Source organism: Onychomys torridus, chromosome 5 (assembly GCF_903995425.1).
Source record: "Onychomys torridus chromosome 5, mOncTor1.1, whole genome shotgun sequence".
Lineage (NCBI taxonomy): Eukaryota > Metazoa > Chordata > Mammalia > Rodentia > Cricetidae > Onychomys > Onychomys torridus.
Genome location: NC_050447.1, coordinates 126,050,586 through 126,078,339, shown reverse-complemented (window position 1 = coordinate 126,078,339; position 27,754 = coordinate 126,050,586). Strand labels below are relative to the sequence as shown.

At 43.2% G+C, this 27,754-nt stretch overlaps 1 protein-coding gene and 1 pseudogene across 1 annotated transcript in view; both read left to right on the top strand.

Annotated features, from left to right (window-relative positions):
- The first annotated feature begins 4,818 nt into the window (after positions 1-4,818).
- Positions 4,819-5,936, top strand: LOC118583531 (annotated as a pseudogene).
- A 7,019-nt stretch (positions 5,937-12,955) lies between these two features.
- Positions 12,956-27,754, top strand: part of Sptlc1 (serine palmitoyltransferase long chain base subunit 1) — a 45,386-nt gene continuing 30,587 nt past the window's right edge. The window contains exons 1-5 of the mRNA XM_036187707.1: positions 12,956-13,035; positions 16,140-16,247; positions 16,878-16,972; positions 22,689-22,782; positions 23,331-23,403. Coding sequence (XP_036043600.1) covers positions 12,979-13,035; positions 16,140-16,247; positions 16,878-16,972; positions 22,689-22,782; positions 23,331-23,403 — 427 coding nt within the window. The 5' untranslated portion in view covers positions 12,956-12,978. The remainder of the gene's footprint in view (positions 13,036-16,139; positions 16,248-16,877; positions 16,973-22,688; positions 22,783-23,330; positions 23,404-27,754) is intronic.

Below are 27,754 nucleotides of genomic sequence, written 5' to 3'. Positions count from 1 at the left end.
GCTATGGGATGTCATTCTGTATACTGTAAATATGTTTTGCTCTGATTGGTTGATAAATAAAACACTGATTGTCCAGTAGCCAGGCAGGAAGTATAGGTGGGGTGAGCAGATGAGAATTCTGTGCAGAGGAAGGGCTGAGTCAGGAGTGGCCAGCCAGACACAGAGGAAGCAAGATGTCAAGGTAGAACTGAGAAAAGGTACCAAGCCACGTGGCTAAACATAGATAAGAATTATGGATTAATTTATGTGTAAGAGCTAGTCAGTAATATGCCTGAGCTAATGGCCAAGCAGTTATAATTAATATATGCTTCTGAGTGATTATTTTATAAGCGGGCCATGGGACTGCAGAGGCCTTGCAGGATCGGAGAAGCCTTCCATCTACAAATGGTGACCAGAACACGGGAAAACTTCCAGCTACACATTTGTAAAAGAAACATTACTAAAGCTTAAATCGCATATCAATCCCCACACACTAGTAGTGGGAGACTTCAACACCCCACTCTCACCAATGGGCAGGTCTGCCAGACAGAAACTTAACAGAGAAATAAGGGAACTAACAGACATTATGACTCAAATGGATTTAATAGATATCTACAGAACATTCCACCCTAACACAAAAGAATATACCTTCTCAGCACCTCATGGAACCTTCTCTAAAATCGACCACATGCTCAGTCACAAAGCAAATCTCAACAGATACAAAAACATTGGAATAACCTCCTGTATTTTATCAAACTACCTTGGCTTAAAGTTAGATTCCAACAACAATAAAAATTACAGAAAGCCTACAATCTCATGGAAACTGAATAATTCCCAGCTCAATCACTAATGAGTCAACGAAGAAATAAAGAGAGAAATTAAAGATTTCCTAGAATTCAATGAAAAATTAATTTATAACATACCCAAACTTATGGGACACTAGGAAAGCAGTGCTAAGAGGAAAATTCATAGCACTAAATGCTCACATAAAGAAGATGGAGAAATCTCACACTAGCAACTTAACAGAACACCTGAAAGCTCTAGAACAAAAAGAAGCAAACTCACCCAGGAGGAAGAGATGTCAGGAAATAATCAAATTGAGGGGTGAAATCAATAAAATAGAAACAGAGAACAATACAAAGAATCAATGAAACAAAGAGTTGATTCTTTAAGAAAATCAACAAGATAGACAAGCCCCTATCCAAATTAACCAAAAGGCAGAGAGAAAGCATTCAAATTAACAAAATCAAAAATGAAAAGGGAGACATAATAGATAATGAGGAAATCCAGAGACTCAACAGGTCATACTTCAAAAACCTGTACTCCACAAAATTGGAAAATCTGAAAGAAATGAACATTTTTTTTTGGATAGGTACCACACGCCCAAGTTAAATCAAGTCCAGACAAACTATTTAAATAGACCAATAATCCCTAAGGAAATAGAAACAGTCATTAAAAGTCTCCCAACCAAAAAAAAAAAAAAAAAAAAAAAAAAAAAAGCCCAGGACCAGATGGTTTCAGTGCAGAATTCTACCAGATTTTCAAAGAAGAGCTAATACCAATGCTCTTCAAATTGTTCTACACAATAGAAACAGAAGTAACTTTACCAAACTGCCCCCAGGCAGTGGGATAGGGATCTGTCCCTGGTGCATGAGCAGGCTTTTTGGAGCCAAGTGCCTATGGTGGGACACCTTGAGCAGCCTTGATGCAGGGAGAGGGGGACTTGCACCTGCCTCAACTGAATGTACCAGGTTCTGCTGACTCTCCATGAGGGACCTTGCCTTGGAGGAGGTGGGAATGGGAAGTGGGTTGGGGAGAAGGCTGGGGGGTGAGAGGAGGGAGGAGAGGGGACTCTGTGGTTGGTATGTAAAATGAATAGAAAATTTCTTAATAATAATTATAATACAACTTCACCAAACTGTTTTCATGTTGGAAAATGGAATTTGGGGTAACCTGAATCTGTGTTCTAAGGCCATTGATCACTCATATTTGGCTACAAAATAAACTCTCTTTTACCCTCTTTGAGGTGAAAGTTGTGTTTTTACATTGATAGCAATAATCTTATATGTGTAATCTAAACATAGAAACTGATCTCATGGCCAGTGAAAAGTGGAATAATGGTTAGCAGAGGATGGACTAAAGGGTCAGAGACAGGGGATAACAGGTAAAAAACAATAGTTAAAAGGAATAGATGCTTGTGTTTGTTCCCATGGTGAGGTGACCATGACCAACAACATCCATACTCCATGTTTTCAAACAGCTACAAGAAAGGATTCTGGAAGTTCTCCCTGCAAAGAAATATTCAATTCACAAATGATGAATATGATGGATATGCCAACAGCCTTAGACTGACCATTTACAGAACACATGCATCAATGAAAATGTCATATTGTACCCACCTCACTTATTCTATTTTTAAGTGACATTCAAAAATGGCAACTGCTACAATTACTGTGTTGCCAAAGAGTAGAAATTCCAAAAGGATGAGAGACAGTACTGTTAATTTCTGAGAATAAACATAAAAGTCAGAGTGAATGTATCCTCATTCTCTTAGCTAGAAAATAGCAATTTCTGCATTTGATAGAGATGGGCTAGGGCTTGCAACCATGACGGTGATTCTGGAGGCAGCTACCAGGGAGGAGAAAGGCTGAGCAGGTATTGAGATCAGGCTAAGTTCTGCTTTAAATTATTCCATATTGTGTGAAACACTGGCTTTTCAGGCTGTACCTTGCTGCAGAGGGCATGAGGTCCTTGTATTCACAAATAAGCACTAGGGAAACCAGGAATGTTAACCACGAGGGGGTTTGTCCTCATAGAAGGAAATAAAATTCCTGCTTCCCACCCAGAAAGCTGAGTGGATGCTGTTCGACCCGGTGACCTGTTGCTATCTGTAGAGCCAGACCTCACCCCAAACCCCCATGATTCCCCCAGACAGACTTTCCCTCCCTAGACCTTTATCTTTAGCTCTGTTAGTGGAATCCATGCTTGGCAGGGGTGTCACTTCTATTTTATAGCCTGCTGACCTCTATGTCACCTCAGTCAGAGACCACACCACATCCCAGGCCTTTAAGCTATAGAATCCATTTTTATAGCCACAAGTACTTTGCAAAGGAGTTTCTGTGTTGTCACACCATAGCTTTATTGTGCACCTGGAATTGGAATGATTGCTACCTGGAAACCTTTCCCCAAATTCTACTGTTTAAATAAGCTTACAATAAATCACCTGGCATCAGACTCCTGAAGTCTGATCCAGTCTAAGTCAAACTGAAGCAAGTTTCCACTCTCACCTCTTCATAGATCATTTCACTGCCAGCCATGATACCTGCAGGAACCCCCATATCCTGCCCTGATAGACTCCATGTTATCAGCAGCTTTTGACTCCATTTTGATGGTATAAAATGATTGTACTCCTGGGCAGATAAAAAACAAAGCCATTTGTCTAGCACGACTCACATGGCAAAGACTAATGACCTATTCCTGTAAGTGCAAGGGATGAATTAAGACTGCAGAGATACATGGGCATATTAAAATCATACTAGGGAAAGTAACCCAAAGAACTTATCAAACATGCCAGACTGAGGAAGGGTAACTTCTTCATAGGGATGCCGTTAAAACAATGGACGCCTAATGTTGGCCACAAACCAACCTAAAATCTGATGCTTGGTGTGTGCATCAGGACTGACAGGCAAAGAATCCTCAACTGCTCCTAGAGTTTCATCTTGGGTCAGTTCTCCACTGTTGACACACCTTGACTGTCATCTGCCATCCAGCTACTCGTCCACCTGGATCCAAACCTACAATTTCCTGCTCTGGCCTCTCACATCTCTGCAGCTCACTACATTTTCTTCCTCAGACCCTGACTCTCAGTTGGCCTGACCTCTACAGCATTAGCCTCTTTCCTGCTGCTTGTGTGGGCTCATTATCTTACCAACACAGACTCCACTTGCATTTCTCTCAGTCCTTGTCTTTTAAAAATATTTTACCTTTATTATTATTATATCATCATCATCATCACTAATTTGTCTTACATGCATGGGTATTGCATGTATGTCTGTGTACAAGTGCATCCCTGGTACCTATGGAAGCAGAAGACAGCATCAAATACTCTGGGACGGAGTTACAGACAATTGTGAGCTGCCATGTGGGTGCTGGGAATTGAACCTGCAAGAACAGTCAGTGCTCTTAACCGCTGAGCCATCTCTCCAGCCCCTCAGCCCACTTCTGAAACCTCTTGAACTCTGCTATACTCTCTAGCTTATATTTGTTCTGAAAATGGCATATATGAATACACAGACAAATATCGTGTGTGCTCTGTGATAGGAGAGCTATTATTAGTGATAAAGGTTAGAATAAAAAATCTAAATGTGCTTTGACTTGATTATTAAAGTAGTCAAAATGCTGCCATTGAAACTGATGAACCTTGTGAACTTATTCTCAGTCTACTAAGTCTGACATTATAGAAAGACCATGTTCATCTGTGCTTGTGGCACAGTGTGCTCACAACAGTAGACCACATGAAAGCAAAGAATACTCAGCACAATAGAGTGCTTTTATTTTTTTCTTAACTGGAAGACTGGGTAGGTATCCCCCACAGGAAACCTTTCCTGGTGTATCTAATTTTCAGAGGGGTAAGTACCAGTCTTTCCCCATCTATCACTGGTGTCAGTATGCCCTAATCTAACGAGATATGTAAGGTGGCTCACACAGCACCATCAGGCTGCATGGGAATAGACCTGCTTGCTCTGAGTATCGCTAGTATTAAAAAGTACTATTTAAAAAATTTAAAACTTAGGCCTTCTAGAAGTGGAAGTAAAAGCACCTGAAAAACTGGGCTATCTGATGATTAAGGCATCAAGAAACTTCTGGTGTATGGGAAGGTACTTCCTCTTTGGTTCAAGAGGTTGGATGATCCAATATTCAGCAGACATTTTCCTCAAATTGATTTCATTGAGGCCTTTTAGTGTGAAATATGACAGTAAAGACAGGGAGCCTGGAAAATGAGGACCTACTGAAGAACTTACTCACCATGGTAGTTGATGTTGACATGGCAAGGAGACGGCAGCCTGGAGTGTTCAACCAGGTGGTATGAGTGAGCAGGTGCTGGGGATGTTCCTTCTATCCAATGGAGCTAGTGACAAAGTGATTGGTAGTATATCAAGATACCCACGAGCCAAAACATCATAACAACAGAAGGCCTTTCAAAACAGTAGGAGCTGCGGAGAAAGATTACGGCATCAGACCTTGAAATTGTAAATATTTTGGAGCATTCTCCTGAATCGTTTTTTCAGTCTAATAACAACCTAAACTTAGAGAATAATATAAAGCTCCTTTGCTCTGTTGGATTAACTAATAAATGCCTCTTCTGACTATTAACCAGTACACCTTCTCCAATAGCCTGAATTTGAATAAACAAATGGTTGAATTTTTGCAGGAGACCAGTATATCCTTAGGTCACAAGGATTCCACAGGTTTTCTCAGGAAGATAATTTCTAAAACTCTTTTCATCTTAATTCAGAGCACCAAATGGGTGAAAACTAACATGGGATTTCTGCAGTCGAATTTCAACTTAAACAAGGAGAATCTGCTGCTTCTGATACTGGAATCCTAGATCTTTCCAATGACTGTATCAAAAGGAACTACATAAATATCCAAGAGAAACTACTCTCTCTCAAATGCACTGATGAGGAGGTACAGAAGTTTGTCCTAAGCTATCTGAACATGATCTTCTTGTCAGAGAAAACGTTTAATGATAAAATAGACTGCCTTGTAGAAGAAAAAAATCAGCATATCACAAATAATTGAAATTCCTAGGGTTTTGAATACAAACATAAAATACTTTAAAAACTCAAATCAAAGAGTTGGCACATGCAAGGTATAACTTGAGTTCATCAAACATTGCTCTCCTGTCCTGGAGTCAGAAAAGATAGAAAGCTAAGTTGAAAAGATTAAATGGGTAGGACAGTACTGGAGGAGTCTCAAGGAATCTTGCAGTGTAATGCTAGTCACAGTTTGGACATTTCAAAAAAAAAGTTTTATTTTTTTAAATAAATATTTTAAAATGTTTAAGATTAAAAAAAATTAAAACTTGGAGCAGGTCACAAGAGGGGCCCATTACAGACTGTGTGAGGCACAGTAGGGCTGTGTATTATGCTTTCTATGATCAAAAGTGTTTCTCATGTTCTATATAGGTCCTGGTTAACTAAATTTCTAGATTTAATACTAAATTAATTATAAAGTGATTACATTTCTAGATTTAAGCACTGCTTCCAACACTGTTCCCACTTGTAGAGTTTCTACCAAACAGGCAAAGCATCCTGGGAAAATGATATCAGAGCATGTCACAGCTCTTCAGAAACCCCAGCAGCTCTCACACCATATAAAACAGAGTTCTTAGGGACCCACAAGCCCCAGAGACCTGCTTCTCCATCAGTCCTCACTGCTTACTTCGCTCCCATCATGTACTGCCAACTCTCCTCACTTCCTTGGACACTCAAGAAAAGTTCCAACCATGGTCTTTTCTACCACTCTCCCTTCTTCCTGCAAAGTCCATAGACACTGACAAGCACTTGAGGCAGGCAGTGTAAAAATGACAAAAAGATCCACTGCATATCTTCCAGGCTAGCTCAATCATTTCCATCTGCCAGCTTTCCCAAAAGGCTTTCTTGACCATATGTGTCTTATAATGTCTCTTAGTCACTGTTCTCTTGCTGTAAAGAGACACCAAGACAACTCTTAGAAAAGAAAGCATTTAATTGGGAGTTTACTTAGAATTTCAGAGGCTTAGTCCATTATCATTATGGTGGAGAGCATGGCGGCACATGGACAAGCACTTGAGCAGTGTCTGAGACCCTTACTTACATCCTGATCCATAGACAGAGAGAGATACTGGGCTTAGTGTGGGCTTTTGAAGCCCACCCCTAGTGACACACTTCCTCTAATAAGATCACACCCACTTCATCAAGGCCATACCTCCTAATCCTTCTTTAATGCTGTTCCCTGAAGACTAAATATTCAAATCTATGAGCCTATGGGGGCCATTCTTATTCAAACCACCACACTGACTTCAATTCCACATTCTTCTTTTGTGTTTTTCTCTCTAGCATTTCTTGGGACTTAATATATTCTATCTTGTTTGTGTGTTGGTCCTGTGGGAGAGTATTCCATTCAGGAAGATTTTTGACTCACTGTTTATTTTTCCCCTCCTCTTTCTTCAAACAGACTTACAGTGGGTACTCAGAATATTGGTTGGATGGTAAGTGAAGAGGAAAAAGTAGTCTTACAAAAGAATTGAGTGTCATAAATAAGAGACCCTGAAGCATTTCAATAACAAAAAATACATCCTAAATCTTTGAAAACTACATGGTTGAGTAACATAATAACAATGACTAAAAGATGAATTATGGACCAATCATGTGTGGTACAAAACAGAAGGAGAAGGGAACTGAGGCAGAATGTAAACTTGAGAAGCATATAAGGTAAACTTGGAAGAGCCACAATTTTTTAACAGCCATTTTGAAATAGAGGAATGAAGGGTAAATGAAAATAAATCATCTAAGATATACTAAGAGTAATTCAACAACGATGAAGAAAGTTGTATACTTACTCACTATGCAATTTCAAACAAGACACACAGCATCATTAGTCATTATGGAAATGCAATCACAACCATGACACAGCACTTCCGGTCCACCAGGATGACTGCCACCAGTAGAACACTCAATGCAGTGTCAGAGAGCAGTGTTTGCTAACATGTGGGTGTGTGCTGTAGGTGCATGCTGCAATAGTCTAAGAACACACTGAAGAGATGTCAGTGAATTCAAGTATTTAACCAACTACTGTTGGATGAGTGTTTAAACATGCAGTTTTCTACCATTTCTTGCCACATGAGTTGAAGGTTTAGTTGTATAGAGCAATATTTCAATAAAAAGGGAGCAAATACATACATTAGATCTGAGGTGAAACTGTGGCATATGTAACATATGTCCACCTCAAATGCTGCCTTTGGGGATACAAAGTGGCCCAGTCATGTTTTCAAAAAGTTTACATTTCATTAAGTGTGAATACAGAGTTACCACATAAGTCAGTGATTTCACTCCTAGAAATGGACTATGCCTTATTAGATGGAAATGGGTCTCTGAGGACCAGAGTAGGATATTATGATTTAAAAGTAACATGCTGTCAAGTTGACAAGGAGTGAACTTGTGGTGGTTAATGTGCATTGTCAACTTGACTGGACTTTGAATCACCTAGGACACATACAAATGGGCATGGCTAAGAAGGCATTGCTGTGGAATAATCCTTCTGTACAGCGTATGAATGTATGCCGCTATAATTGGTTTAATAAACAAGCTGACTGGCCAATAGCTGAACAGGATAAAGTTAGGTGGGAAAGCCAAACTGAGAACGATGGGATGAAGAAGAGCTGAGTCTGAAAAGTCACCAGCCAGACATAGGGGAAACAAGATGAGAATGCTGGACTGAGGAAAGGTACCAAGCCACATGCTAAACATAGACAAGAACTATGGGTTAATTTAAGGGTAAGAGCTAGTCAGTAAGAAGCCTGACCTACCTGCCAAGCATTCATACATAATATTAATCCTTGAGTCAATTATTTGGGAAGAGGCTGCTGGGTATTTGGGAGTTGCTGACAGGACAGAAACTTCTGCCTAAGGAGCATTTCAAGAGAGGTTTAAGTGAGGCAGCCACCATGAGTGTGGGCTGTGGGCTGGGATCCTGGATAGAGCTGAAAGGCCAAAGGAGTAAACAAGCGGAGCACCAGCTTTCACCTCTGCTTCCTGACTGTGGACATGATGTTATCAGCCACTTCACACTCCTGCTGCCATGCCCTCCCTCCCATGACGGACTGGATCTCCAAACTGTGAGCCAGAAGAAGTCCTCTCCTCAAACTGCTCCTGCTGGGTAATTGTCACAGCAGTGTAGCAGGAATCTTAAAATGTCTTATTAATAAAAACAAACCTGGAGCCGGGTACTGGGGTCAATGCTGGAAGATCAGAGAAGCAGAACTAGCCACAGCCATCTCACCTTGCCAGTTCCTCAGGTGATCCTGTTTCCTCAGACTGGAAGCCTCTGTGTCTTTATCCAGATGGATCTCAGCTGAACTGCTTCTCAAAAGCCTGAAAGCTTAACCAGGCTCTAGTTCCTGGTCCTCACGCCTTATATACCTACCTTTCTGCTTTCTGCCATCACTTCCTGGGATTAAAGGCTCACTTCCTGGGATTAAAGGCATGGGTCACCATGCCTAGCTATTTACTCACAGAGATCCAGATGGATCTCTGACTCTGGAATACTAGGATTAAAGGTGTGAGCACCACCATTTTCTAGTCTCTATGTCTGTATAGTGACTGTTCTGTTCTCTGATCCCAGACAAGTTTATTAGGGTGCATGATATATTGGAGACCACATTATCACCACACAGCAGTGAGAAAGAGTTAAATAACATTTCCTAAGGGAGAAATACCATGCAACTAAGGTATAATAAAAAAATAAGTTAGCTCAGTACTAGGGCATTTGCCTATCCCTGTGAGTCTGATTCAATCTCTAACATTGGAGAAGAAAAAGACAGCTCACACAGGTATATGAAGCCATATTTGGGGGCCAGTAAGATGGCTTAGTGGGTAAGCCTAAAGACCCAAGTTAGATTCACATAGTAGGTGAGAACAGACTCCTGTATGCACAGACACACAGATATTCACAGTGGGGGGGAGGAGGGAGGGAGAGAGATGTAATTTTTTAAAATTCAAAACATGTAATGGACCATGGTTCAATGTAGTTGGTAAAGTGGTTGCCTACCATCCATGAAGCTCTGGGTTTGACTCAGGTGTGGTGGTTCATGCCTGTAATTCCAGCACAGAGTACACAGAGGCAGGAAGTACCCGGAGGTCAAGGTCATTCTTGGTTACATGGGGAGTTCGAGGCCACCCTATGCTACGCAAGACCCTGCTTAGAAAGAAAACTCGGGCTGGAGAGATGGCTCAGAGGTTAAGAGCACCAGCTGCTCTTCCAAAGGTCCTGAGTTCAATTCCCAGCAACCACATGGTGGCTCATAACCATCTACAATGAGATCTGGTGCCCTCTTCTGTATATATAATAAATAAATAAATCTTTTTAAAAAAAAGAAAGAAAGAAAACTCAATATTGTACATAATAGCAAAGAGTTAAAAGCCATCTAGAGGCCCATAAACATATGAACAAAGAATGAAAATGTGGTGTACATACAAGGACATCAGCCTTAAAATAAGGAGTCTTGTCATACACTATAGTATAGTTGAGATTGAGTACATAATTCTAATTAAGCAAATTATAAGAGAAAGATACTAGATGGCACTGTGTATGAGATGTCTAACTAAATTCTTAAACTGAGGTGGTAGTTGCCAAGCCAGGGAGAAGACAGGAACTCTCTGAGGCCTCTTTTCTAAAAGCATTGGTCCTAAGTGTGAGGGCTCCTCTCTCATGATCTGATCACCTCCCAAAACCCTAAGCTCCCAATATCATCTGTCTTCCTCTGTTCCCTCCCCAAAGACTAATTTATAAAGGGAGGAAATTGCTAGGATCTGATGAGAGCCTTACTATGGCCCCACAACCTGCCAGAGGCCATCATGTGACAAGCACAGACAAAGCTGCTACTGTGAGAACTAATCTGCTCTCATGGTAATAGTATTACTCCACTTATGAGAATGGAGCCTTCATACACAATCTTGTCTTCATGGCCTTACCTCTTAATATCTTACAATGCCAACTCTATTTCAACATGAGTTTGGAGGAGATATTCAAGCCATAGCATCACTACACTAAGATCAGGTTTGGAAATACAAATATTCACTCTACTACACATCCAACCAATAGCCTAGTATCTAGAATTATATAAACTAATTCTCAAAACAGAAATAATCCAACTGGAAAATGGAGAAAAGACATGAATAGACATTTTAGCAAAGAATGGGTTTAGTTGGGGGATAGAGAGAGAGTTCAAGCAATTAATAGCACTTGCTGTTCTTGCAGAGGACCCAGGTTCAGTTCTCAGTACTCACATAGCATAACCACATGGAACTCCAATTCCAGGGAATACAGAGCCCTCTTCTGGCCTCCACAGGTACCAGGCACATGAGGGGCACATACATACATGCAGGCAAACCACCAAAACACATAAATAATTCTTAAAAAAGGGGAAAAAATGCTTTATTTGATGTCAAATAAATATATATAGAAGTTTCAGTGTCACTGTCTAGTTAAAAAGTAACAAATTAAACCAAAATGAGATATGAGCACACACTTGTAAGAATGGTCAAAGTTTTAAAAAGTGACAAATCCTGGTGAGGGTGGAGAGAAACTGAACAGTGTTACTAGCAGAAATGCAAAAACTGGTACAGTCATTGTAGAAAACAGTTTGGGTATTTGTGTAGGTGAGGGTGGGTATGTACAAGTATGTGTGTGTATGCTTGGAGACCTGAGGACAATCTTGGGTGTACTTCCTCAAGAGCCATGCACCTTGTTTTTTGAGACAGGGGCTGTCTCTGGCCTGGATCTCACCAAGTGGGCTAGGGTGCCTGACCCAGAGAGTGAAGGGACACTGGTCCACTCGAGCATGTGGTTCTGGAAAGCCTTATCCTTCTCCCCATTCCCTCTGCCCTGCTAACAACTGTTAAGTTACATTCCTAAAGGCAGCCACCAAGGTCTATTCCCTTTTTTTGGCCACTTCCTCCTCCTGAGGCTCACTACCAAAGTCTAGCAATCAAAAACCCTGTTTGGTTCACCCCATTAACATGCCCAATTAAAATTAAACATCTCATCCTAACACGAGGTTTCCCCTTTTACCTTTATAAACTGCCATTTGCCTAAGTGCCAAGTCTGTCTCCTCTCTATCCAGAGGCATCCTGTGTCCCTCTAGGACAAATACCTCTTCCCCTTTATTTCACCCCCCTCCCTCCCCTATATCCTTAACACCACATCCTAGCCCACTAACAGACCTCCCCTTTTCCTCCTCTTAAAAATGACACCTGCAAAGTCATCTGCTGCTGTTTTCTTCCTGCTTTATAAAGGCTCTCTCTGTGAAAACAGGTGTTTGGGTGTGGTTTGTGCCTAATCTGGGGTCCAGGAGGAAGCCCCTACCTTTCAGGGGTCTCCTTCGGACAACCCCAGGGATTTGTTTTTCCATCTCCCCAGGGCTTGGATCTTCATTTTTTGCTTACATGGGTGCTGAGGATTAAACTCGGGTCTTCTGTACTGACTGAGCTCTCTCTCCAGTCCCAATTTACTTCTCTCCCCCTTTTAAACAAAATTGCCATACCAATAGCACTTCTGGACAAGTCTCAAGAAATGTAAACTGGTGTGCACATAAAACTTGGTATCTAAATGTTCATAGCAGCTTTTTGACTGTACTTCTCCATGAGAATAGCCAGACCTACCCACACTATGAAATTACGACTCCCAACTCGCCCTGAGGAACCAACTGCGTAGATTTCTGTGGGTTATTTCAATCATGCTGCTTGTCATTAAAAGGGAAGGGTGTATTTCCTTCATGTTGTTTTAATTGTTTTGTTGTTGGTTTTTGTTTGAGTGTTTGTTTTTTGAGACAGAGTCTCGCTGTGTATCCCTGGCTGGCTTGGAACTGGCCACGTAGAGTAGGCTAGGTAACAACTCCCGAGATGAGCTTTCCTCTGCCTCTCAAATGGGGTTAAAGGCATGCGCCACCTCGCCCGGCCTAATTTCATTCGTCTTAATAACCCCGCGCACAGCAGACCGTCAAGAACAAAGGCCACGTACTGATTCTTTCAACACAAAGTGCACAGCAGGAGCCTGTTCAAATCTCAGGAGCTCCGACCAACCGTCTTCACAGCCAGTCCACGAACAACGGACGCGCGTGAGGAGGCAGAGCGCAACTCCCGCCCCGCCCCCGCCCCCGCGGCCTCGTGACGTCAATAGTCCGCGTCGCGCACTATTTGACGCGCTGTGACCCGCCTGCCGGAAGCCGGGTGGCTGACCATGGCGACAGTGGCGGAGCAGTGGGTGCTGGTGGAGATGGTGCAGGCGCTGTATGAGGTGCGTCCATCGCCGGAGCCTCCCGTGAGCCCCCGGGCAGGGCCTAGCGACCTGCGCCCCGGCTCCGCGGTGCTTCCTGTTCCCGGGGCGCACAGGGCAGAGAGCCTGGGCTGTACTGGCCTCCTGGAGTCAGGCAGGACTCCGGAAAGCGGCACTTGGGAGGGGTGCCGAGGACACGCTAGTCCTCGAAGCCACAGTTGGAATTGATGGCGAGACCGGGTTTGTGGGAGTGGGCGTTTGTAGGTGGGACGAATGCCTTTTCATAAACAGTAAACTTTGCCCATGGCGGGGGAGAGTGGTTTAGAAAAACAGAATAATTGGGAATTTATGAAAATTGAGTAGCCATTCTTTTGCCTACAATTTCTATGTTATAAACATACAGCGTTTTGAAGAATTTAAAGAATAGTTGAAGGGTTATGGTGCTTTTGTTTTTTTAAGAAAATATGAAATCCAAATGCCAGTTGGGAGAATGCTGCTTTATTGAACAACTGAGCTTCTCTGCTACGTCCTAAAGAACTTATGTGTCTTCTGTCTCAGGGACGCTTCAACACAACAGTCGCTAACGCACTGGCAATGAATTTGTAATTGCACTTTAATGTGAATGTCGGTGGCCATATATGACTAGTGGCTATGTATTGGACCACACAGATCTGAAGCCTGGAGATAGTGTTGTGAACAAGCAGATAAATCCCGGTGCGCAGAGAGCTCATGTTAGTTAATAGTGAATTTCACTTCATTTGATAACGTTATCAAAAGTTGCTGCTTATAGGTAATGATAATACTCCATTACAAGAGCTATCTGGAATTTCTCGTTTGTTTGCTTGTTTTGGTTTTTCTAGACAGGGTTTCTCTGTATAGTCCTGGCTGTCCTGGAACTCACTTTGTAGACCAGGGTGGCGTTGAACTCAGAGATCCACCTGCCTTGGCCTCCCAAGTGCTGGGATTAAGGCATGTACCACCAAGTTCAGTTTACATGGAATTTCTTAATGAAGAATATTTGAGAAAGAGCATACTTGATTTTCCTATTCTATACTGAGGTCCAACATTAGGCTAGTTATAGCTACTGAGTCACCAAAATTGATTTTTTTTCCTAAAGAAATGAGTAATTTTCTGTTTTACAATGTGACTTCTTACTCCCCCAAAGGGACCAACACAGACTTTGGAGAATTCTTTGTGCATCACATTTCCTAGGGAGAGAGAAAAAATAAAACTTATATTTATGATTATTTGAATAATTCTGTAGACTAGTAGTTTTTCATCTTGAGTAATTTCTTTATGGGTTGCCTATTTGTTGAATTGAACAGATGTTTGCCTACTATCGTCCAAGTTTTGAGAAAAATCGAGGTTATCTAGACTTACTCCTAAATTAATTATGTTTAAGAGGGGTCAGTATAAATTTTAAGTCATCTTGAATAGAGATTTCTATTGTTCTCAGATTCTGTGTATTTTGTAGAATTTGAGGTTTGTAGAGTATACCTGAAAAATAAAGATCTGTGTGTGTGTGTGTGTGTGTGTGTGTGTGTGTGTGAGAGAGAGAGAGAGAGAGAGAGATCTATGTAGTTTTAAAGGTATTTTCACATTGACATGAAAGTTCATATGTGAATTTGTCAATAGTTTTCCAGTCTCTATAGTCTGTTGTGGTGTTTGTTGTTTGTTTGTTTGTTTGTTTTGTTTTTAGCTATGGTGAAATATCATCTCTTATTTCTGCCTCATTATTAATATGTTTTTGTATTTAAGTTTGTAAGTACTTGTCTGTATTTTGAGATAAAGTCTCACTGTGTGGCCTGGGCTTACCTTGAACTTCAGATGCTCCTGGAATTTCAGGCATACATCACCATGCCTAACTTTTAAAGGCCTGGGTTTGCTAGGTATGGTGGCTCATTCCTTTAGTCCCAACACTTTGGGTCTGCATAACAAGTTCCAGGCCAGCCATGGCTGCATAGTGAGACCTGCCTCAAAAACAAAATACAAACAAAAAAGGTCTGGGTTTGTGTTTTGATTCTTTTGTTGTTGGATTATTTGAGATAGGGTCCAACTACATAGACCATCCAGGCCTTAAACTCAAACAATCTGCCTGTTTGTGCTTCCCACTACTGGAATGGAAAGCATGTACCAGTTTAACATGCCTGCTTTAAATGATTTTTCTGGTGGTAACCCACTAGAATAGAATACTCAGTCACTGACTGCCTGAAGAGTGATTGGTGTCCAGATTCTTCTATGTAAACACAACCATGCCTTTATCCTGAAACTATGTAGAGGACAAGATAGTAGAATAGCCAGAGACCATCTTACTAGGAAGGCTCAACATTTAAGAGCACTTCCAGCTCTTCCAGATGGTCTGGATTCAATTCCCAGCAACCACATGGTGGCTCACAGCCATTTGTAACCAGTTCCAGGGGAATCTTCTAGTCTCTGCAGGTGTCAGGAAGACATGTGGTAGACAGACATACATGCAGACAGAATACTCATACACATAAAATGAAAATAAATTAATTAAAAAATTTAAGTAAAAATCTTTGTGTCTATCAACATGAAACAGGTTGGCATCCTTTGGGTACCATGATAGGAAAGAATCAATTTCCTTTGAGCATTTATTCCTGCCACCTCACCCCCACTCCACACTGCATTGTCTAAGATCTAAGGAGATTTAGCAGGGGACTGAAGATAATATAGTAAGGTCCAAAACTTGACCAGTTGTGGAAGCTGGTTTCCACAGTTTTGTTAACTATCCATGGGCAAGCAGATGTGATAGAGGGTGTGTTTAGGTGGGTGCTGTTTCTTAGTCATTTTCTGCCAATAAAAGTGTAAATTATCAGAAAGACAGGGTAGAGGTGTTTTAAGTGTTGGGGTTGTGTGTCATCTTACCTCTTTTTCATTGTCATTAGTGAAAGGTTTTAAGGCAGAAGCATTAGGAGTTTCTCATGTGGTGAAGTAACTTCCAGTTGTTGAGGTGGGAAAGCCATTAAGGAAGCCCTGGCAGCAGGGTGTGTGTAGTGATAGCGTGACGTCAGGAGGGGCAGCACTGGGGTGGGCTCAGTTTCCCTGCAACCTTGGAAGTTACTTCTTTGGTTTCTTTCCTTTGTCTTTGCTTTGCTGTCTCGCAGGCTCCAGCATACCATCTTATTCTGGAAGGAATTCTAATACTTTGGATAATCAGACTGGTCTTCTCTAAAACCTACAAGTTGCAGGAGCGATCTGATCTTACAGCCAAGGTAAGAAATGGTGCTTGTTTTATTCAAGGTAATGTGTCAGCAATACTTTCTAAAGTGGAATTAAACTGGACTGTGCAGTGTGTTAAAATGTTGAGTGTAAGGACAGCGGGGAGTACAGAACATCAGAGTGGACAGAGTTTGAGGGAGAGTGGAATAAAGCCACCCTGGAGGAGATAGCAGCCCCAGATAGCAGATGGTTTCTGGGGCGCCTGAGCATCTGCTGGACTCCAGTGTCTACACACAGTTACGTGAGTTGTTCCTGAGGCCTAAGGAGGGGTCTCCATGTGGTCTTCAGAAAGGGGATTTGGGGCTGGAAATACCCACATCTCAAGGAGAATTTTGATGTGTTATGTGTGGGAAGATGGAAGAAATCCCAAGCATTGAAATAAGATTTTTAGGTTGTCAAGGTACCCAAAAACTGCATAAACAAAAGGTATGAGCTGTGATAAGGAAAGAGGTGAGGGTGGTAAGTCCCCAGAACTCAAGAAGGATGGCCTTTGTTCTCCACAACAGCTGGCTGGGGTGTTCTGTGGTACACTGTACATTATCACAGTGCTGCAGTTAGGCATCAGCAGAGATGGTGTGAGGTGACTTGTGTTGCGCCACACTGTAACGTCCTTTCTTCTGTAGGAAAAGGAAGAACTGATTGAAGAGTGGCAGCCAGAACCTCTCGTCCCTCCCGTCTCGAAAAACCATCCGGCCCTCAACTACAACATCGTTTCCGGGTGACTTGCTTGGCTTGCTGTTTGAAGGGCTTGACCTCGCTTTGGTTTTGTTGCCAAGCATGTGAAGTGTGGTGTTCCCTTGTTGAACGAAGACATTTCTTTGAGTAACTGCTGTACTTTTCAATGTAGAATTTTCTTCAAGGGATGGTCTGGGAATCTTTTAAACTCTAATTTGGGCATTGAAGCTTATCTTCTTGTTTTTCCTTAAAAAGCAAATCTTTCTTCCCCTGACTTGCACTCTGTTGTTTTTTGATTCCCCCTTGTTGTGAGTTTTTATTTTTTGTTGGGTGGTCGGACTACAGACCACTAGCTCTAAACACAGCTGCACCCGCTGTCCCCAGGAGTGCAACATCCTCTATCAGGTCTTTGCATAGATTAGGAAAAGATGGTCTAGAGTGGGTACAGTGGCCTGCTGTGGCCCTTGACTATGCCTCAGCACCTAGGCTAGCCTCAAGAGTTTAAAGTGCCCCTGTGCACACACAGCTCAGCTGCATGCACCACCTTGTTCCTCCCTTCCCTGTTAATTGCAATACAACTTGTCTGTAGATTGTGAACTGCTGATTCAGTTTTCTGACTCTGGCCATCTTGCCATGGAAGAGGCCCATGTGTGTGACTACTTCCTTTCTCATCTGCTCTTCTTTTTTCTAGAGTTAACTTTTCGGTTCTCTGTGGTAGTCTGCAGTCCACTGTATCTTCCTCCAGGACTATACATCTCCATTGTTCAGTCATGTTAGCCATTGGTTTCTTTTCTTTTTTCTTCTAGAACCCTCTGTCCTGCTCCTGCTGCTCAGAGAAGCCTTATAATCTTATCTGTTGGCTTGAAAATATTGGCCCCTCCTTTCCTCTTCCTCTCCTTTTTCTTCTCTCTCTCTCTGTCTCCCCAAGTGAGTAAGCAGGTAAGGTACAAGCATCCAGTGTTCACATATGCAGTGTTTGGAGGCTAGTGGTCCAGTGTATTTCTCTGCAGCTCTTTGCCTTACTCTCTTGAGACTGTCTCCTGCATGTAACACTGTCACTGGTGTTTGGCTAGGCTGCCTGACCCAGTGATCCCCCTGTCTGAGCCCAGCCCAGCTCTAGGGTTATGGCACTTGACTGTTCCAGGCCTTTCTGTAATTTTCTCCTTTATGTTATTAGAGTACAGACAGACTCCTGACAGTCGGAAATATGTTGTATGCTTATCTTAAATTTGTGTTTATTTCACACTCCTATACTCTGCTGATCCTCACTATCCATTCTTTTTTTTCAACAATTTTTATTAAAATCAAAAGCATTATGTACATTGTTTACAAAAGCTACAAGAGTCCAGGCCTGGTGGTGTAGGAATTCCAGCTATTCAGGAGGCTGAGTCAGGTACATCTCAAGTTAAAGCCCTGCCTAAGCTATAGAGTGAGTTCAAAGCAGCCTGTCTCCAAAAAAAATATTTAAAACAATAATAATAACAATAAGCTGGGGTTGTAGCTCAGTGGTAGAGAACTAGGAAGAGGCAACACAGTAGTTTTAAGGTTTTTTAGTTTGATTAGTTGTGTGTGTGTGTGTGTGTGTGTGTGTGTGTATGAGAGAGAGAGAGAGGATGTGCAAAAGCGTGTGTGTGTGTGGGGGAATGCCTGTGGAGGCCAGAAGAGGTTGTTGGGGGAGAGAGAAAGAGAGGGAGAATGTCCAAAAGCATGTGTGTGTGTCGGGGGGGGATGCCTGTGGAGGCCAGAAGAGGTTGTTGGGGGAGAGAGAAAGAGAGGGAGAATGTCCAAAAGCATGTGTGTGTGTCGGGGGGGATGCCTGTAGAGGCCAGAAGAGGTTGTTGGGTCCCTTGGAGCTAAAGTGGCAGGAATTTGTAAGCCACCCAACAAGGATGCTGGGATCTGGACTCTGGTCTTCATAATGGAACAGCAGGCTCTTCAATGCTGAGCCATTTCCCCAGCTTAGCACACTGGTGATTTTACCAACATTTGTGGTGCTTGGGATAGATCTGGACCTTGTGTGCTAGACAGGCATTGTCCCACTGAACTGTGACCTTGTCCTGAGCATGTTTTCTCGATGTTGATAAACTGAGTCTTACCGCTGCTGCTATAATACTGTTCGCTTCCGTACTGAGATGACATGAAACTGTTACTTGTGCTAGTTTTATTCTTTGAAAACAAGCTTTACTGAGCACCCACATAGCATAAAATTAATTCTTTTAAAATATTCAATTAAAATAAGTAAGTTTTATTGTATTTACAGAGGTGTGCCACTATTACCACTATCTAATTCTGGGTCATTTTCTTCTCTCCTGAAGTAAATCCCAAGCCTTTTCCTTCTTGCCCCCGTCCCTGCCCAGGCCCTGACAGTATTCATCTACCCTCTGTGCAGACTAGGCTAGTCTAGGTATTTCATGTGAAAGAAATCATGCAGAGTATGATGACCTGTGTCTAGCTCATTTTTCTAAGCTCAGTCCCTTGGGCCATCTGTGTTGAATGACCCTCCCTCCCTGAGGTGGCTGAGACTCTGTTCTTTATTTGCTTCTGTTGGAGTGTCTTTTAAGCTCCTTAGAATCTGGAATTCTGGATGCTGATGGTGCTGCCTTTAATCCCAGCACTCTGGGAGCAGAAGCAGGTGGATCTCTGTGGGTTCTAGGCCAGCCTTGGCTACAGAGCAAGATCCAGGACAGCCAGGGGTACATAGAGAAATCCTGTCTCAAAAAACCAAAAGAAGGAAATAAAAAGTGACTGGAATCCACCTTTGTATATGGTTTCTCCACTTTGACGCTGGAAGAAACTGGTGTGTGGCCTGCTAGCTGGGGGTCTACATTCTACTCTGCAGCTGTCAGCGTGCTGGGTCTTTCTCTCTGCCTGCCTGTGTTTTATTATACATTGCAGATTGGCCCCACCGCTAGACAGTTCCGGTGGTTTCATGAGTCTGGAGTCTATATGTGAGGTGAGGCAGGGCCTTGCAGGTGATAGTGTGACTGTTTTTGTTTATGTAAGTGGCCTCAGTACACACAGTGTGGCCTTTTGTGATAAGTTGGGCAGTAAGAAAATACTAAGCAGCTTTGGTTTCTATTCTTAAAGAGAATGCCTCCATTGTCCTCCGTGTTATCTACATATTTCAGATGAAGAGTCTTATCAAATCTATCTCCTTCTGATCTTGGTTTTGAGAGTTTAAATATCCATGCTGAACTTTATCCAGGGTCATTTCTGTGTTTAGTAAATTGAGTCATACTTGGGATTTGCCTTTTTTCATTTTTACAATTCACTAATTTAGTTTAACTCAGTTATATGTGTTTACTTTTTCTAGTAGAGATTTGGTCTTTTTTCTGATATTTTAGGAGCAGATATTCAGAATTTTGTAGATTTTGAAAGACACTGTTTACTTCTCACATAAGAGAGCACTATGCTGGGGCCTGGGAAAGACACAGCACTGCCACCTCCTCTCTGCTTAGGATGGGTTAGAAAGTGTAGATAAGGGGTAATGATCTCTGCTCAGGGATGTAAGTTCTTCCTAAGGCCTGTCCAGTTGTAGCCCCCACTTTTCATGTGTCCTGTAAAAAGAGTTAGACACTTTTAAACAATATTTTTATTATATTTTATGTATGTGTGTATCTGCATGCATGCCACAGCGTGCCTGTGGAGGTCAGAGGACAGCTTTCAGGAGTTAGTCCCAGGGATTGGACTCAGGTCATCAGGCTTTGTGGTAAGCACCTTGACCACTGAGCCATCACCAGCCCTTAAAACATGCTTTTGGTACCTGCATATTCCCAATTATTCATTTTGAATTTTTAAAATTTTCTTTTCTTTCTTAAACCAAGAACATTGCTTTGCTTGAACTATCATTTTAGTGATTAGTGATTCATTGCTTTGTTGTTGGGAAGTGCGTTCCTTTCTGAACGATTCTTGTGTCCTTGCTGAGATTTGCTTTGTATCTTGTAGGCTGTTGCAGATATTTTGCCCATATTGTATATTAGAATACACAGGGTTGCTGGACGTGGTGCCTCACAGCTGTAACCAGTCCTAGCACTTGGAAGGCAGAGACAGGAAGAGGTTCAGGAACTCAAGGGCAGCCTGGGCTATAGAGTAAATTTGAGACTATTGAGAGCTACAAAGTGAGGCCCTGTTCCAAAAGAAAAAGAAAATACCAGTGTTTTATAGTACTGAATTTTATAGCATATTTTTAGTATTTTATAATAAAGCAAAGATTTGCTTTATTTCAGGGTGTCTTGCATCCATTGCATTAGGCATTTTATTGTTGCTCAGGTATTTCATCTCAGACATTTCCTGTCTGCTTGGCTGACAAATGAGTGAGAGAGGTGACCACCTCCCCCACCTGCCATGTGTCTCTGTCTTCCCTCCACTCCTTCCTTCTGGAACATCTGCTCACTGTACTTTTAACTTTTCCCTACTCTCCGTGTGCTTATGTGCTCATGTTTCTGTGGGTTTTTTTCTTTTGCTTTGTTTTGTTTTCTTAAGACAGGGTCTCCCTATGTAGCCCAGGCTGGCCTGGAAATCACTATTGTAGACCAGGCTACCATCCAGTTCACAGAGCTCCTCCTGCCTCTGCCTCCCAAGTGCTGAGTCTTCTTGCATTTTATATGTAAACACTGTGAGTTGATTTCAGGTTGTCCTTCTCTAGCTTTCCAGAATTCTGTACCTCTTTTTCTTACGCGTTACCAGTTCTGTTTAAAAAGAAATCAATAGTGCCTCTGAGAGTAGTGTGCCAGTTCTTTCTGGATCACCACAGATGCAGCCAGCCAGCAGTGTAACTGAAGCCACAGTTCCAGGACACAGACCTTTTCCTCACTTGGACAACAGTTTGATAGCATCTGTCTATTTCATCATGATGTGTGGTTGCCTTACATCAGCCAAGGGCTTGGTGCTTGTCTCCCCAGGAGCCTCTCTCCCACCTCAGTACATCTGTAGCTCCCACACAGCTCCTGTAGAGCTGGCTTCTCTTATTCTTTTATGAGGGGTGATGAAAGGTCATGGGGGAGCCCTTTCAAAGAGCATCTGAGCATTACTTAGAAATGAGTTGTTATCTCAGTGGGTTGCTATAGGTTACATTTTTAAAAACACCTTTTCTAATATCACAACTCACTTTCCCTGTTCTTGCCTTTGATCTTGATCATTTTATGTTTCTTCCCTGGTTGTTTTATTCTAGTTTTTAGACATTTTATTTAGCTACTGTCTTCTTAAGTTATAAAATCAAAGATTTATCATTCCTTTATCTTTTAAAAAAATTTTAGATTTATTCTTAACTTATTTGTATAGTTTTTTTTTTTGCCTAAGTGAATGTATGTATTCAGTGTGTGTGTGTGTGTGTGTGTGTGTGTGTGTGTGTGTGTGTGAACACATGTGTGCAGTGCCTGTGAAGGCCAGAAGAGGGCATCAGATCTCCTGGTGCTATAGCCACAAGCAGTGTAAGCCACCATGTCTGTGCTGAGAACCAAACCCCAGTCATCTGCTGTCTTTCCCAGCAGCCCCTACCATCTTATTCTTTTTTAAGTTGTACAAGGAGTTTATTAAAGAACAGACCTGATGGGAAGATGTTGACTTTTTTTTTTTTTTTTGGTTTTTCGAGGCAGGGTTGGGAAGGTGTTGACTTTTAATTCACTATTCTAACTTATCAGAAAGTAAGAAGGAAAGGGGTGGAGAACAAGTTGGGTAGAAACACTGCATAGTTGTGCTGTGCCTGCTCTCCTGTGCCCAGATGGGTCCTGAAGTGAACCACTCTCTGTCTCTCTCCCCAGCCCTCCAACCCACAACATCGTGGTAAATGGAAAAGAATGTGTCAACTTTGCCTCCTTTAATTTTCTTGGGTTGCTGGCCAACCCTCGGGTTAAGGTGAGTAGCACATAGTTCTGAAGTGGGACAGACACTGCTAGCTGCAGAGATAATGTAGAAGACGGGTGTGGGTCATCCGAGAAGGACAGCGTTTTGTGCCACTGTGTCTGGCAGAGTGTCGGCTGGGCCCAGTGTGAGTGGCAGCCAGAGAAGCGCGGAAGCCAGACCTAGGTAGGAGTCAGGGGACATCCAAGAAGTTGCCCAGCTCCTGTAGGATTGGGACTTGCAGACACCCTCAGGAAAAACCTGTGGCCAATGGGCTCTTAGAAGTAGACGAATGTCTCTTTTCCATTGCTCCGTCTGTGTTTCTTTTACTAGTCTATTTCCTAAACCCTGTCAGAATTGCTGTAGTTCCCAGGAAGCGGGGAAGTGGGAGAGGGAAGAGGAGCCCTCTGGGTCTGAGAGTGGAACATGGTGCCTGGACTTGATGGATTTGCCATAGTTACAGGGAAGAAGGGGAAGGCGGGGAGGTGCCATGTAGGTCCAAGAATAGCGAGGGTCGTCAGGACCACACCCAGGAAATCATCAGCGCGTTTGCTTCCCTACAGGCCGCAGCTTTAGCATCTTTAAAGAAGTATGGCGTGGGTACCTGTGGACCCCGAGGATTTTATGGAACGTTTGGTAAGTCACATTCTTTTTCAGACTCCCTTGAAGGATCTGTTTGAGTTTGGAGCTCCTTAGGAAACATTCTTAACCATCAAGCTGAGTGTGTGCACTTTCTTGGTTTTCGTTTGTTGTGGGTGGAAGAGCAGTAGGGGAAGAGCGGTAGGGGCCTGAGGATGTGCTGTGATAGGCTCTCCTGTAGGAGTTCCAGCAGATGGTGTGGGAAAGACTGTTTGGGTTGTGCATGCCAGTTGTTGGGCGAAAGGGCCAGCTGCTTGGGGCTTGCTATTTGTAGTAATGTGGGGATCCGTGTCTGGTGTCACCATGCTGTGGAACGGAAGGGCAGGCGATGACAGTGCCGTTCCCACAGATCGGGCGGCCTCGTACCTCACTTTCCCAGTGCCCACTGGCCTGAGCTAACAGAGGCCATACCTGGTCAGAAGATAGGGCGGGCCAAGAGCCCTGGGCAGTGAGTACCACGGAGAAAGGCAAGAACACATTTTCTAGGTTGTGGTTATAGCTTTTTTTCCTTTCTGCAATGGAGGTGGAGAGTCACCAGTGTCTTTGTGTGTGAGACCCTGGGACAGGCTCACTGAGTCCTCAGTGGTGGAAGATAGCAACTACCAGGAGCTTCCCAGCTCAGCCTTCAGAGACCTCACTGTGTGCAGTTTCCTTTGCTTCTGGACTGTCATTAAGTGTTCCAGGGGCTGAATCTTGGAAATGGCCTTCTGGTTTAGGAGACTATCTTGTTTCCATTTCTGCATTTTCTATGTCTTAACCCCAGTGGGGAAACATGTTTTTATGAAAGAGACCCTTCTTTTGTTTCTTACTTTGGTGGTGCCTTATTCATGCTGGAATAAGATGAGGAGAGTTGGTGCCCTGAAGGGTATAGCTAGAACTCAGAGATTCTTACCTCCCATCCTCCTGACTCTTTAGAAGAGAAGGAATTCTCAAGAAGTTACTCCTCCTCCTCCTCAGTCACACACAGTTCATGAATTTCACCCCTGAAATTAGGCCCGCTGTCCCAACTGCCTAGTCAGGCTCAAATGGCAGGATCAGAGGACTGAGCTCAGACCCGAGCCTCCCACTGCCTTCTGGTCTAAGACAAGTGGTGTGGTTTGCTTGCTTTTCACTGGTAGGGACTTGTTTCCTTGGCACAGGACTAGAAAACAGGAAAAGCTGCTTGTTTGCGACTTGGTGACTGCCATCTGATTCATGAGGCTTGCTCTCTGAGTTTGCCGGAGTAAAGAAGCTGCTTTCTTCAGAGTTTGTAGTGGTTTTTATTTGTTTAGCCCTGACTGCTGCTTAGTTAATCTGGGAAGACAGATGAGATAGATTTCTCCAGAGCTGTGAAAATACAGTTAAAACGACCCAGTTCCCTCTGAGTACTAGATGCTCTTCTGTTAGCGCTCCTCACTGAGTATCCTGGTCCAGATGCAGAGTTCAGGCCTTACCCCACCTACCGTGTCCTCTCAGCCACCATCTCACCCAGAAACAAAGTCAGCCGCCATTGGTCCTCTCGTTTGCCCTGCCACAGGCTTCTCTTCAGCATGTGCAGATGACTTCTGTACATGAATATTGTCCCCATTTTTCAAAAATAAAACTGTTTTACACATTGTTCTATGCTCTAATTTTTACTTGCTTTCTTTTTCAGTTTTTTATTTTTATACACTACATTTTGATCATGTTCCCCCCCAACTCCTCCCAGATTCTATGCAAGTTCATGTTCATTTTCTCTTTTAAAAAAGAATGAAAAAAAGTAAGACAACAAAATGCCCGAACAAAGCAAAACAAAATCAAAAGTCCACCCCACCGTCCCCAGAAACAGTTTATTTTGTGTTTGCCAGTTACACCTGGCGTGGGACCTGTCCTGCGTGTGGTTGATAGACGCAGTGGCACTCCACTGGAGGCCATGGGTTCCCTTTGCCAAGCAGGTGTCAGTTGTAAATAGCTTTGCGGTTGGCCTGGGCTGTGCTTTAATGTGGATGTGAATGTGTTGGGGCTTCTGTGACACCAGAGAAAAACCACAGCCTTGGGAGAAGTGTGGGCACACACACGTCTCCACTGCCCCCAAACGAGTGTATTTTGGATTTAAATTGGATCTGATTGTTCAGGTGTCTGAATAACCAGCAGAAGCAGACAGCGAATATACAGTTGTGTAAATGCTTGCAGCCACCCAGTCACTCCCATATGTCCGAAAACCACGACTGAGGTCCAGTTGACCAGGGCTGCAGGCTCGTGTGCAGCAGGGCAGTTGTGTGATGGGACTGGTGGTTCATTCCTTGTTCGGCCTGTTTCCTCTGTGTGTGCCTGTGTAATCTTTGTACTTTTTCTGTTTTCTGGCAGGGTTTTTTCTGTTTGGTTGGTTGTTCTTCCCTTATTCTGTTTTCTTTTTAACTTTATTTTTTATTTATTGTTTGCGTCTTTCACATCATGCATCTCCATCCCATAAATTTCCTGGTCCCTTTATATCTGCCCTCTGCCCTTGCATTCACTCCCCAAAATAAAATAAAATAATATTTAAGAGGATAAGAAAGAAGAAAAGAAAAATGAAAGGGACAAAATCAGTCTTGTCCCAAAAGCTGCAGTGTGACAAGTGAGTCCCTCAGTAAACCCCTTGTCCATGTATCTTTACTAGCAAGAGTCACGGGTCTGATTCAAGGCCTCTGGTTTCTGCTACACTAGCAATGCTGGGCCCTCTCTGGAATTCATCTTGGATGTCCTGTTGTTGACCTGTGTTGTCATGGAGGTCTTGCAGCTTTGGGTCTGCAGGACTGGTCCCTTCACATGCTCCAGCACATCACAGATTGGGTAGATGTTAGGGTAGGCCAACTCATAAACCTGTTTCTGGGCCTGGGTAGTTGCAGGGTTGATCAGCCCTCCAGCTGTCCCCTGTCCTCATCACCAGGGTCTGTTCTGCATTGCCCTGGCTAGTTCACCCCTTGCAGGGATGAGCAAGGGGCGGGGCCAGTTCTGCTTTCACATCTGAGGGTCAGGTGGGAGGGTCAGTTCCCCTACACCTACACCTTCAGAGCCAGCTCTACTGTGTTGCCCAGAGTGCTGCAGCTGATGAGGAGCAGGGCCAGCTCTCCCACCTGCCTCAGGCATTGATGGGCTGGAGGGTGGGGGGTGGGGCATGTCTTCTCTGCCATGCCACCACATGACAGGTGAGTGATGTCTCCCCTTATTCTGGAAGCAATGGTTTTGAATGATTATAGTGACCTGCTTTAGAGTCAGCATTCAGTAAAATCTACTTGAATCATCTCAGGCCGAATTTCAGACCTCTGCAGCAGCCCTGCAGTTGAATCACCCTGAGCCCTATAGCAGATGTGGGGACCCTCCTCTCCTCTGTACTTGTTATGTGCTTGAACTATGGCTCGGGGCTTACAGTTTCTTTCCCTAGGCCCACAGGGGTTGCTTTTCATTTGATACTTTCCGCCTTTGCTGTGCTCTTGGGCATCTGTTTTCAAAGCTCCCTCCCTTTGAGATCTTCTCTTAACTTGTAGATAATGACCATAAACCTCTTACAGTAGAAGTAACTTTCCTTGCTCAAGTGTCCCCCCAGGCCTGTGAGGTGGCTCAGCGGGTAAGGGTACTGCTGCCCAGCCTCAAGGCCTGAGGTAGATCCCTAGAACCCACAGGGGGAAGAGAGAACCGCCTCTCCTCGTCCTCTGACCATGATGGTTGCACCGCGGCACACCTGTACCTACACACACAGACAAAATAAGGCGTTTAAATCCTCTTTCTCTCTTTTTAACCATTCAAGGTAACATATCTATTAGATGACTAATACAGAAAGACTGTGGCGCGGTGACTGAGCTAAAGTTGGTCTGATTTTAGAGTAAATGTGGCCTTCCTCCCTCCCATAAGTACGACAGAGGGAACTGAACTCTATGTCCTCCTGAGTCCTTACAGTGGCCAGCTCATAGCACGCATGTCATGTTTAGAAATCACACACAAATCTACTGATTTATACAGCTAATGTGTGTTGTTAGTTGTGCTTTAAAAGTAGATAGAAAGTCATGATTGAAATGTTTCCCACCCACTTCTTTGTGGTTTAGAGCTGGGACTCTTGTCTCCCTCTAGGGTAGTCAGGAACTGTGTGTTCAGGAGGGTGTCCTGTGCCTGTTTGTTCCAGTGCTTTCCTGTTTGGGTACATGGAAGCCATTCTTCCACGTAATCCTCACTTGTTTCTTAGTCTCAGTCTGAATCAAAAGACACCACTGTGTGACAGGCTCAGCAATGAACGTCCTTGCCTGCCTTCATTTTTTTGGTGAGAGTAATCAACTGGGCTGCAGCTGGGACCAGGAAGACCATGCGTTCTTCAGACTCCTAGATTGGCTGCTGCTTTTCTTCGCCATAAGATTGT